The following is a 13,401-nucleotide window of genomic DNA, read 5'->3' on the forward strand; positions in this document are numbered from 1 at the left end:
AGAACATCACAAACATTCCCTATGTCTTTCTTTATATTCTAGTTCTGTTGCAAATGTTAAGAAAATAAAAAAATTAAAAGGATTTGCATGAGTAGAGAATCCACATTTTACCAACTTTCTCCATTCACATCACTTGCTTAATCATGTCCAAGAACAGAAACACTCCAAAACCTGCATTCACACTTCCTGACACTGAATATCTAGTAATAAAGGGAAGGTTTAGCAACTGAAATTTTAAAACAACCCATATTGATCACCGTCTTTGAGCAATGATCCTATTGAGTCGCATTGAATCGTATCTGCCAATTAAATTAGGTCTAACCTATTCAGTTGTTACATGTGTTGGAGAGAGGGAAACACTCTATTTTATTTGGTAAGCCTTGTTTAAGCCTTTTCCTCCTCATCTTTGATGGGAGAGAGAAAAATTACATCCTGGCGACAGACTGTTGTTGTTGTTAAAATTAGACAAAGAACGTAAGAATTAAGGCTATTTAAGTTAACAGAAGGAAGAGAGAGTGCGGGAGACTCAATCTGTCTACAGATTTGTTTCGAAGTTTTACGGTTTTGTACACTTCGTAACAGTAGGGATTTCCTCAATTTGGGTTTTCTCCACTCTCTGAAATTCATTTAGTTACTATTTAAAGGGGGAGGGGGGACACTAGAAGAGATTTTGAAGAGGGAGGAGGGGGTACTGATGAGTTTATGAAGGGGCCATGAGGACAATTAATTTATAGATGTGAGTTTGATTCTTGTCGGTTTAAGAACACACACCCCGAAAACAAACCAAGATCAGGAAATATTAATTTGCAAACTTTAGAAAGAGGGAACTCTGCTGGTTTTATACTTCTGTTTAATGGCCTGGGCTCTTTAACGCAGTCATAAAAATGAGGCCTCCCAACTGAAAGCTTTCAGCCAATGGTCTCTTTGGTGTGGAGAAAGTGGGGAGTGGGTGGGTGCATGAGAGATCTATGCAATGCATAGATGCTACATACATCCTACATACATAAGACATGTGGACAAATACCGCCCCATTTAGTAAAAGCGATAGGGGTGGGTGGGTAGATCCCACACCCCCAGGAAGCCCTGCACATCCTGTGGACCTACTCTCTCCTCCTCCCACCCCCTACCCCTTTCTAACTACTTGGACGAGACGTTTCCTTTGGGCAGAGTATACTTATTTCCTTCAAGTGACACCTTCCAGTTATTTTCAGATGGGAGTGTTCCACTATTGCTTCAAAGACAAAAAGAAAATATAATCATGTTTCTTGCAGAATATTTTTAAAGGCAAGTATGTACATACAATCCATAGCCAAACTAGACAGATTCCCTATAATGTTATTGTTTTCCTCAGTCCCTCTCTCTGTGTGTATGTGTTTAAAAAAGAAGGATTTGCTTTCCCCCCTCCCCGCTAATCATAACACCCCCTATGTGTGACAGACACATACGTAGGGGCAATTACATTGCTAGAGTTGAGGAGGGGTTGAGTTTTGGACGGGGTTTCCCCCTGAATGTCATCATCATATGGACTCCTAAAGATATCTGATGTTTATTTCCGCCCCTCCCCCCAAAATTGATCCGGGTTGGCGTTTTATACCTATTACCTGTTGAGGTAACCTAAATTGACCTCGCCGGCGCATGTATTTGCTCAGATAAGTGAAGAGGCTCCGTTGCATAGGAAAGGGGGGGGGAAGAGCACCTAAGGGTATTACTGCGCACCTTTCATAACCCTGTTCCGTTCACTAGATATGAGGGTGCCTGGGTTTTTTTCTTCTCCCTCTTTCCTCCTTCTGAAGGGCTGATCATTTCACCTCCCCGTCACCTCACGAACCCCCCGATTTCCTTGTCATTTTCTTCGTAGCCTGTCTTGGTGTGGTGGATTGATGAATACAGATCGCGTGAGAGAGAGAGAGAGAGAGAGAGAGAGAGAGAGAGAGAGAGAGAGAGAGAGAGAGACTCACCACCGGGATTTTGAGGAATTTGCCTGTGGTGTTAAAGGGAAGGGAACAAGTAAGAGAAACTGAGAGAGAGCTCTACCTATCGACGGATATAAGAGAAGTCAAGAGCATTAGGCATAAGCAGCCATACCCACTCAGGCACTATGAAACGTCTTTGAGAGAGAGCGCGCATTAAAAAAAAAAAAAACCCACCACAACCAGCCACTAACCAGGACTTTGCAGAGTCCAGGGAGAGCGAGCGCGAGAGTCCTTAGCACTGATCTCTTTACAGAATTAAAAGACTTTTTTTTTACAAAAAAAAGGTTGGTTTCCTTCTTTCTTTCATGCGAGAGTCATGAGTTCCTACTTTGTCAATCCTCTTTTCTCCAAGTACAAAGGCGGCGAGTCTCTGGAACCAACTTACTACGATTGCAGATTTCCACAAAGTGTCAGCAGAAGCCATGCTCTCGTGTATGGTCCGGGCACCACGGCTCCCAGCTTTCAACACCCTTCACACCACGTCCAAGAGTTCTTCCACCACGGAACCTCCAGCATCTCCAACTCTGGATACCAGCAAAATCCTTGCGCCCTGGCGTGCCACGGAGACGCTTCTAAATTCTATGGATACGAAGCCCTACCAAGGCAGTCGCTTTATGGTGCCCAGCAAGAGGCAGCCGTGGTACAATATCCTGACTGTAAATCCTCTTCCAACAGTAACTCTAGCGAGGGACAAGGGCATTTAAATCAAAATTCTTCTCCCAGTCTCATGTTCCCATGGATGAGACCTCACGGTTAGGACCATTATTTTTCCTTCCTTCCTCCTGAAATGTGTTCTTTGCTATTGATGCAGGGAAAGAAAGACAAGGGTTTAGGAAGGGGAGGGTGGTATCTGTGTTTTGGAGAGGCAGACTGAGAAATAGTAGGGTTCGTTGCAAGCATGTTTCTTTTTCCTGTTTGAGGAGGGGGGTCTTTTTTTAAAAAAAACGTAAACAAGGGTGTCGTGAGCTTTTAAAAGGAAGCAAGGTGATTTCTGGATTTAAATCACAATAAAGTAAAACTTTTTTAAAATGGCTTGCCTCGAGGAGAGTAATAGGATACAGCTCCCACGAGGTTATTAGCATGTTGATAATACGCTGGGTTTTTCTTCCTCCACCCCCAGCTAAAAATGTCATACAGCTTTTCTTAACCGCTTGACGTCTTGGGCTAAAAGGTGAGCTTAAAAAATGCTGAAGATCATTTGACTGTTTTGAAAGATCCTTAAAATTAAAAGTGTAAACTAAAGGGCAACTTTGTTCACAGATTATTATTTTTTTAAGGAAAAAAGCCCTTGGAGAGCTGAACAGTAATGGTAATGATAGTAGTGGTAGTAGTAGTAACGACTTTACAAATTGCTAGATTTAAACTAACTTTACTGAAAGAAACTATACCATAACGCTCACAGAATTCTCTAATACTCCCCCCAGGACAAGTTTCCCCCTTTTGTTACTTAGAGGACTTTTTAATTAAAAACATATGAAAGCTAGTTTGTTTGTTTTTAAGGGCAATTAAACTACAGCTTTGGCTATAACCTCTTTTTTCTTTAGAACACAGTTGTCGTGTAAAGATTGCTAGAATATGCCGCAGAAAGGCTTCAAATCAGATATATAAGGCGGAATAAAAGATTAGAAGTTATTGTTATGATGAACGATTTTGACTTCTAGGCAACCCTAGAAAAATATCGAGAACAGAATATTTGGGGAGATGTCTTTTTAAAAAGTATGTATATTGCAAATGTATACATATTGTGGTGTTTTACTATAATCATTCTTGCTGGGTTTACTTTGAGTATATTCTCAGGGTTTGTCCATATGTTGCTAGAGCCATGCATATGGATGCATAAGTAGACCCTCCCACAGAGAGCAGCAGCAGCGTCTAATCCTCCCCCCCAAAATAGCAAAACAAAAAGAAATTGGAGTGAAATACCTATCCTGAAGGTTACTAAAAAAGAATGAGAAACAAGGAGTAGGTAGGTAGGTAGGTAGGTAGGTAGGTAGATAGATAGATAGATAGATAGATAGATAGATAGATAGATAGATAGATAGATAGATAGATAGATAGATAGATAGATAGATAGATAGATAGATAGATAGATAGATAGACAGATAGATAGATAGATAGATAGATAGATAGATAGACAGATAGATAGATAGATAGATTTGGACTAGGAAGTCAAAAGTAAATATTGCTCACAGAGCGGGGGTGGGTGGGTAGAGGCGTGGATGGAAGGAGGGCTGCCTGAAAATTCTGATTACTAAGGTTATTTTATTTCAATAAATGGTTCCTTTCATGGGACGGTTGGAATGCTACATGGAGGTTGTAGGAGATGGGAGACAGGCAGTGGGGAGGATTAGAAAAAAGCTCTCTGTTGTCATTATTGGAGATGAAGGCAGAATCAAAGCGAAGAGAAGAAACCCTAACAAGTTTTTCCCCCTTCCCCCACAGCTCCCGGAAGGCGCAGTGGCAGGCAGACTTACAGCCGGTATCAGACCTTGGAGCTAGAGAAGGAGTTCCTCTTCAACCCCTATTTGACACGGAAGCGGCGTATAGAGGTCTCTCACGCCCTGGGACTGACAGAGAGGCAAGTCAAGATATGGTTCCAGAACAGGAGGATGAAATGGAAGAAAGAAAATAACAAGGATAAGCTCCCTGGAGCCAGGGACGAGGAGAAAACGGAGGAGGAAACTAACGAGGAAGAGGAAAAAGAAGAGGAGGAAAAAGAAGAAAGCAAGGACTGATCTCTCTCAGCTCCTTGAAGTCATCGTTTTATGGCAGATGATAAATCGAGATGTTTACGACGGTCATTCGCTTTTATAGAGTATAGAATGGAGAGACACACACAACAGTAACTACCTGTCAAAGAGTTGCAGCTCCCCCTTTTTATTGTCAGAGGACTTCCCCTAGTTTTTTTCCCTTATGGCAGATATCCTTTTAATTTTAATATTTTTTTTAAACAAACTATTTTTGTTGTGGCTTCCAGTGAAGTAGCTATAGAGCTGGACTGGTTTACAACCCAGTCCAAAGCCAGCTTTTATCTATTTCCAGACAAATGGACCTCACCACCACCTCCATGACCAGCAGCAGGAGCAGTGACCCCTCCCCCTTTCACTCCTCGCTGTATTCCAGTTATTGACAAATGCAAGCATCTTCTATATTTATTTGGAATGGGAAGGACTCCTGATTCTTCTCTACCTTGTTTACCCCTCCCCTAGTTTAAGAAGGAGTTGGAAGGAAGGCGGAAGTGCTTAGTCTTAACTTTAAGAACAAGCAAATACAGGTATATCAATCTGCCTGTGTCCTTCCATGCTATGGTCCATTTATGAGTTTAACTTGTAGCTGTCAATCAATAGCTACTAAAGGACAAATTCTTCTTGGAAGATGGAAGTTTGACATATACCTGAAGACAAAACCATATGCTTATTAGTTATCTATGAATATATATGTATGTTTTGTCTACCTATATACGCCCTACGATTTGGCAGACAAAGGCTATAACTCTAGGCATTTTGACTTGGAAGAAAGTCCCAGCCAAATCAATGGGTCTTATGTTTGAGTAAACATGCTTAGGATAGCTGTGAAGAACATGGAACCATCTAATGATTTCTCTGGGTGTTGTTTACTCTATTACTTGTGTGAGCACTCGACATTCTTAACATACTACCTAATGGGAAACCTGCAATAATCATCTATTAGCAACAAGGTGGGGGCTTACTCATACTAAAACTAAAATTTAAAAAAATTGTTCAAAATCATGTTAAAGAGAAGAGTTGTGTATTGCCCCAATGCAAGCTACTAAGTAGCAGAAAATAATAATAATGAAAATAAAAAATACAAAAAATGTAATGTATCTTATCACTACCTATAGAAGGAGTCATGCTTTGAAAGTATTTGTAACGCGGTTTTGTTGTCGTATGTTGCTGCTTATTTCTTTTGGAAAAAAAAATATTTCCCAACAACTGAAACTGCCTAGATAAGAACGCACAGTATTGTATTATTTTATTGTGCTTATAATGTAGTTTAGGACTTAAATTGCACTGAATGTATAGTTATCTATTTGTCTTGACTTATTCTCTGTTAATGCTCAAATTACACACACACACAGACACACACACACACCACTTCATTGTTTTATGTAAACCATAGTTCTCTGCGTGCTCAAAACTCTGAATGTAGCAAATTTCTGCCAGAAATCCAATTCTGGCAACCGTGGATTTGTATTGTATACGTGAGACATTACGTAAATAAACAATAAAACTTGAGGGAAAGAAAAAAGGACCAAGGCCTTTTAAATAGCTTGCCAATTCTTTAAACCCATACCCATCCACTAACTCAGGAAGTCCTGGCAGATGCCACTGGAAAATTCATACATTCAAGTTACCTAAAAGTTCAAAACCAAGTCTCAGACTTTTCACGTCCAAAGAAATGAGGCGTTACGTTAACACATTCACAGACAAGAGTTAAGAGCCTTAAGTACATTGACTTGGAACCCGTGGAGATCCGGGTGCTTGGTGCCATCTGAGAACTTGGTGCCACGGAGGATCATCATGTCGACAGCAAGTGGGTAAACAAAGAGAAGAGGCGAAACTCCTCTCAGGACCATCACTTCACTGCTGACATTATGGATCCATACCAGATCTCTTAGGCTGAACTCCTCAAGACACCTATTAGGCAGGCAGTAAGTCCCGATGAACACAGTAGAAATTAACTTTTGAGTAAATATGCACAGGCTTGCCCTGCATCTAACACAAACATGCATTTGTGGATTATTAAGGATTCACTCGCCATCATCGTTTAAATTTGGCTAGCCTACAGATTTCTACATCTACTACTACTATAACACTTTTTGCTTTGCTGTAAAGTGTGTAATTTTTTTAAAAAAATGTTCTTGCATTTTTAAAGCGTACTGAAAGTGACACTCTTCTTTCATGGGGAGGGAGGGGGCGGAGGGGGCGCCCACTAAAAATGTCATAGCCCTATGCTTCACACAATATCCTGGGGTGTATATGTGTGAAAGTGAACGTGTGTAAAGATAGAAACATCTTGAAGGGATCCGTGTTTCCCAGGTGCCTATACAGAGCAATACAATAATGCCACCGGAAGGAGACATAATGGAGGCATTAAAAGGGGCTTTGCGATGGGGTGGATTTATTTATTTATAAGACACACTTTGGCTGATTAGGAACACAATGAGCAACCCGAAGAAACATTCTGAATAATATTTCTTCACTGTGTGAGTGTACACACAGGCACACTTTAGTTGACAAAATAAAATGGGCAAACACATTTATGCACGCGCGAAAGTGTGTACAGGTATGGTCTAATAAAGTGTATATGATACACAATATTAAGAGAGAGAGATGCATTCCTAGAATAGAGGCATTCCTATATCTGATCGGCTGTGAAATGGACTTCATCCCACATTGGTATTTGCTATGAAAGTGGACAGGCTGTTTACAGTGATACCCCAGATAAGGCATTGCAAGATTCCTAAGATACATCCTGGCTTAGCAAACTGAATCTGGAAAAAATACTGGGAGGTTGAGAACATTCTTAACTTCCAAAAACCAATCCTGAAGTCTTTAAATATGTAAATAACCGAAGTTTGTGTGTGTGCGAAGTCCTGGACACTGCAGAAGACAACACGAGGAGACAACGTGATGTCTATTTATGCTGTATCCATAAATTCCCTGCTTAAGTGTTTCCTTATTATTTCATCTGAGTGCCGGTTATATGCATTTAGAGTGTGTTCTGGGAAAGATTGTGGCTCTGCTGGACTACATAATGCGTTTTCAAAAGATTCTTGTTTGGGTGCCACAAGAAACAGTTGAACCTGAATAATACCAGAAGTCATATTGCATTCAGGTTGTGTGCAGGCGAACAAGCATCTTTAAATGCAGAAGGCGCCGACCTTTATAGCATAATGCACGCTTCCACAATGATGAATAAAGGGGGGTTATGAATATTTTTATTTATTTATTTATTAGATTTATATCCCGCCCTTCCTCCCAGTTGGAGCCCAGGGCGGCAGTTTTGACTGTTTTCAAAATTTTAGTTAGGAGTGTGTTTGGGAAGGGGGGGAGGACAATTTTAAGGACTGTGTACAGTACCACCGTACACACATAATAAAGGCAGAGTGTCGCACCAGCTGATAGAATTCAAATCCACAATACAAAGTCACCGCTCTTGCCCAAGAATAGAGACCCCCCCTATTATTAAATGGCATATCCTTGAGTGGACACTCTAGACTTCATCAGTTCGCCTGCTGACTGCAAGGGATCGACAATAAAAGTTGCCATTGTGTAAACTTTATGAGCCTGCAGAAAAGAAAGGTAAGTCTATTGTATTACTCATCATAACTAAGGGAAGGCCAGGCCTATCTTAAATCGAGATTATATGGAGACACGCGCGCACGCGCGCACACACACACACACACAAAATATATACACATATTTCAGAGTTTCCTTCTCTCCCCGGCCATTATAATGGTGACGTTTCCTTCCGCGAGTTAAGGAGCTTAAGGGGGTGGGTCCACACCTTTTAAATCAAACCTTGGGAGCATCTCCTATCTTGTTGTCTAAGTCAAGAGTGGTCCCTTCCGATTATCATTTTCTTTCTCTCCTTTTTCTTTCTCTCCTCTCACCTTGTCCCCAAAGGCTTAAGGAAGTCGCCAGATAGGCGAATCTTACATTGATTTTAAGTAGCTGCAAGAAGAGGCGAGAAAACTTAGTTAATTTCAAAATAAGGAATTAAAACAGGGGGAGAAGTGGCAGAGGAAGAACGATAAAAATAGCTGTATCTGCACTCTTTCCGTCATATTTAAGTCTACATTCTTAAGTGATTTGATTTGAAGGAATCTCCCCAATGATACTTATCTATCTTAGGGTTAGAAATTAAATTATTGAAATTGCAAGGAAAAGCTTTTACATTTGGGGGATGGGGATGGGAAATGATTATGGCTTATAGTTAACACAACAAAGTAGCATCTTTGGATTATATATATATATAAATTTCATTCACTCAAAAGAGACAGGGGAAAGGCCATTTTTATGAGGCGTAGTAATTTGAAAGAAGATAATGCTTTCCACAAAGTGGCTGATTCGGAAGTGATCATTACTTCAGTATTACCGAAATGAGCTTCATCCTCCCGCCTGGAGTAAGAAATATCATTCTATACTGCGGTGTTTTCTTTTGTTAGCCAATCAAAATTACTTCAAATGTCCATTTGTGATTCGTGAAAAATAGGATTCCACGAAAAGCTGCACTGGAGCATATTGCTCATTTTCGCTTAATTTATTATTCTAATCACAGCAGCCGTTACATGATAATGCATCCATTAAGCGGGAGTGCGGAGGGTGGGCGAGTTGGTGACTGGTGGGGATTTACAAGATTTTCCACTGGAGACTTAGAAATATACACGAATGATATTTCACACAGGTACACAAAAGTTCGGAGGCCCAGCTTTTCAGGCAAAGGCTGGGGATGATCTGAATGAAAGGAAAGCAAGGTGCTGCGATTTTGTTCCTTCTCTTTCCCTACTCCGCCCTGTGTGCGCCTCTCTCTCCATCCATCTATCCATCCCAATTTCAAGTTACTAATTTAGTTGCTCTCTTGCAAAAGTTAGGGGAGTTTCCCCTCCACCTCCCGCCACCAGATCCGATGTGAGGTGAAATCCGCAAGCACCTAAAGCAAGAAGTGCGCGGCAGTTTCCAGCAACAGGGGAGCTGTAGGAAGGGAGTGCGGAATAAGATACCACAGGCAGGGACGCAGGCAGGAAGGCAGGCAGGCAGGGAAATGTGTCCAAGCTCTCCGTTGCAGAGTCTGAAAACGTGCAGGACAGGTTATGCTCTTGGGGCAGAGATAAAATTTCCTTTTCTCTTTATGGACCCTTTTCTCCCTAGAAAACGGGGAGCCCATTGTCTCCAGAGCCACTGTTGTGACGGTTCCTTCCTCTTCGTAACTTTTAACTACCTGTTATAAAATTTATTGGCGGTTTGTAAAGGGAAAAAACTAATTTCCCTTCCGTCCGGTTGGATTACAACCTATAATGTGGGGTGTGTGCCTTTTTCTTCTTCAGACAGACACGCAGCCGCATATAGACTGGAGATAAACACCCCACACGCCCTTCTTTCTCCAAAGACGGATTTCGAAACATAAAGAGAGAGAGAGTCAATCCTTGAGGAATAAAAAGAAATATATGGGTGCAATCCGGCCTTATTAAAATGCACTGGAATGCAGACAAAGCCTGGCAGATATTAGGATACAAGGTAGCTTTCCTCTCGAAATATTTTCTCTCTCCAATTTCCATTCCAAGGTTATGACCTATTTCTGTCCGGGTGCTTGTTAACATTCTCTCTCTCTCTCTCTCTCTCTCTCTCTCTCTCTCTCTCTCTCTCTCTGCTTACTCTAAGCTAGGAAGGAAAATTGATTCTTGCGGTTTGTGGGTCCTCTCCCACTAATACAAATAAATATTTCTAACAATAGTCCCATAATTTCATTGTTGTAATACTAATATTAATACACGTCTGCGCGAGGGAAACTAAAAAAAAAAGGGGGGGGGCTGAACTCTGTGAACGAACGTTGAGAAATTCTGCCGGTCCGGGAGTGGGTGGATGCATTTCATGTGTATGCTTGTTTTAAGTCGGAATCCACTAATTTTGGGAAAAAAATAAACCAGAAAACAGCTTGGGAAGCCACTCTTTATAGATCTGAACCCCACAGGGTAGACCCGTTGTCCCATTTTTAAAAAAATGGAAGGCTATTTTTATTTATTATTTGTTAAAACCCCGATCTATCTTCCGGTTAAGACGAAAGAACTTAGTCCCAAGCCGTTGGGGTCCAGTGATCATGGATTGGGGATTGGGGTTACTTTGGAAGCGCTTAAATGATATCTAAACTAGAAGTGTGGAAACGTGGCTGTTAAGGACAGGAAACTGATAGGCTTTGCAAGCATCAAAAAGGGAGGCACCTTTTGATTTGGGAAAAGGTCTGCTAAGAGTTTAACTCAGGTCTGTGGAGAGGGATTACACACACAAAGAGAGCAACTATATACTGTACACATTTGTACTTCCCCCCCCTGTATCGTCGCCTTGCATTTCCCACCAATGAATTGGCTCGATTAAAGGTGCAAGCTGGAAAACTTGGAAATCAGTGGGAGGGTGGCCATGTGGGTTGCTCCTTGAATAAGCAAATAAGAGCCGGAGTGGAAACAATAAGCAAATTAGCAGCAATAACAGCAAGGACAGCATCGCCTGCGGAACACCAGGATCTTCTCTTCCCCTGTCTCCGCCCCCTTCTGCATATTAGCTTGCGTGTGTTTGTCTGAGTGTGTGTTGAAGAAATGAATAAATAGGCTTAAATACAAAACTGGTACTCCTTCTCTGTCACAACTCTCGAAATGAATCGGGGTTTTAATATATTTTATTGAGAGAAAATATGGGTGGATACACACACGCACATATATACACACATGTAAATATATAGAAAGAAGAATTCTATAAACATGGCGACAGTGAAGAGCATTTGCACTCGTCACAAAAATGCAACGCATTCTTGGTTGTTTGCAGAAAATTTACAGCTGAGCAATAAAAGTTTACGACTGAATCACAAGTTGGATTGGCCACAGGAAGTCATGTGGACTCCATCCATGAACGTGAACTTTTTATTGTGGTTTCTCTTATGACTCTTTCGCAGTAGTCCTTCCTTTAACAGTCCAAGCAGTGCCAGTGAAACGGGGGTACGATGGTATCTGTATTTTTTCCCTTTTAATTATTATTAGTATTTTTGTGGTGGGTGGTGCTGGGTGGGGGGGAAGGAATCTCGAATTGTCTCTTCTTTCTTTCTTTCTTTCTTTCTTTCTTTCTTTCTTTCTTTCTTTCTTTCTTTCTTTCTTTCATTGGGATTGGAATTGTTGGTTGCTCTGAGCATTTTAGGAATAATGAGTTTACTGCTCCGGCTGGTTGCCTCCTCCCATTCCCCACCCCTAGGGGCAAAACGCAACACATTTCCTTGGGAGTATGCAATGACGAAGGGGATAAGGAGTTGTAAATACCTTTATTTTGATTTTTTGGGGGGGGGGGAGGAAAAAAAGATACTCTAGCTCCGTCTTCTCCCCTAACCCCATGTTTAAAAAAGGGACTATTTTACATTTTGGTTTATTTTCTTCCTGTCTTCCCCCGTTCTGTTTGTTTCTCTTTTTTATTTTTTAATATTTCTGTGGAGCTGAACACAACATCCCCGGAACAGAAAAGAGGCGGGGGGGGGGGAGAGAGATAATCTGGTAAGTGTTCCCTTATTGGCTAAAATGTGTAACTAATGATCCCTGGCGATGGGTGTTAAAGATAATGATGCATCGTTTTCGCGAAGCAGACGAAAAGAGGGGAGTCGCCTGGTTATGACAGAATATGATCAGGAAGGATCGGCGCAAATGTGGTTAATTCGGGGAGGGGGGAGAGGAAAGAAAACACGGTTTGCTAGTGGTGATGTCACTGCGGTCTGGTTTGCTGGAGAGAGAGGATGCCGGCTGCAGTCTGCCTCCCCTTTACAATGGTGCAGTGTTTACTGTGGTGGGGAGGATGGCGGGAGGGCTGGTATGGAAGCGCCCGCGGGGGGGGGGGAGGAGAGACGACACGGCGGCGAGAAAGAGTGTGTGATGGTAGAGTCCAGTGGTTAAAGTCCAGGAGAATGTCCGCATCGAGCATAGGACTGGGCAAAAAGGCCACTGAATCCATTGAATTCTTATTATTTTTAAAAAGTCGCGTGGATGCGTGTGTTTAAAAAGATAAAACAGCGGCAACTTTTCTTAAGAGCAATTGAGCGCAGTAGGTACTTCAAGCACATGCGCAGTCCAGGAAAGAGGGGAGGAAGAACTCCCCCGGTGTACAGCCAGCAAGTAGGCAACCGGAGTGCCATTTTTAATGAGCAATTAGGAGTTAGCTGTTTGTTGTGAATCAGGAGGTTCCTCGTCTTTCCACACGCTTCCCGCAGCACATGGTTCCACTTGGCTCTTCCGGAAGCTTATAGTTTTAGACGTGAATTTTAGGTTATATTTTGGAGCTAGTCCTCCCCATTTCAGCGCGTTTCTCTGGGTCAGCCTCAAGCCTTTTTTCTTTGTCTCCCCCCCCCAAGGTGCCGTCCGATATAACGAGCCTTAATCCTGGTTTTATTTCTTTCTCTCCATACAATTTGATACCTGCTTTAAATAGTTTAAGAAGCAAACTGCTTTGTTTGGATTTGCCATGCCAACATTTTACGTTGTGTAGATGTGTGTATCCAATGCTCGGTTGTTGTGCGATAACGTTGATGAACAGATTTTCCCTTCCAACATTTTATCAAAGTACATGCGATCTATTAGCAAAGCACATGGGTCCTTCCCTTTCTAGGGTCCTCCCTCCATGTATTTATATATCAATACATCAACTCAACGAGATGCATT

At 41.7% G+C, this 13,401-nt stretch overlaps 1 protein-coding gene across 1 annotated transcript; it reads left to right on the forward strand.

Moving 5' to 3' along the window:
* Nucleotides 1-1,906: 1,906 nt before the first annotated feature.
* Nucleotides 1,907-6,225, forward strand: HOXC8 (homeobox C8). The gene is made up of 2 exons (XM_061615087.1): nt 1,907-2,725; nt 4,416-6,225. The coding sequence occupies exons 1-2, from the start codon at nt 2,290-2,292 to the stop codon at nt 4,706-4,708; spliced, it is 729 nt and encodes a 242-aa protein (XP_061471071.1). The 5' UTR covers nt 1,907-2,289; the 3' UTR covers nt 4,709-6,225.
* The last annotated feature ends 7,176 nt before the right edge of the window (nt 6,226-13,401 follow it).

Source organism: Rhineura floridana, chromosome 3 (genome assembly GCF_030035675.1).
Source record: "Rhineura floridana isolate rRhiFlo1 chromosome 3, rRhiFlo1.hap2, whole genome shotgun sequence".
NCBI lineage: Eukaryota > Metazoa > Chordata > Lepidosauria > Squamata > Rhineuridae > Rhineura > Rhineura floridana.

Excerpts from the sequence above, each read along its gene's own strand:
- HOXC8 (XM_061615087.1), top strand. The coding sequence starts at position 2,290 with ATGAGTTCCTACTTTGTCAATCCTCTTTTCTCCAAGTACAAAGGCGGC. Across the intron at positions 2,726-4,415 it reads CCCATGGATGAGACCTCACG|CTCCCGGAAGGCGCAGTGGC; the intron begins GTTAGGACCATT and ends CTTCCCCCACAG.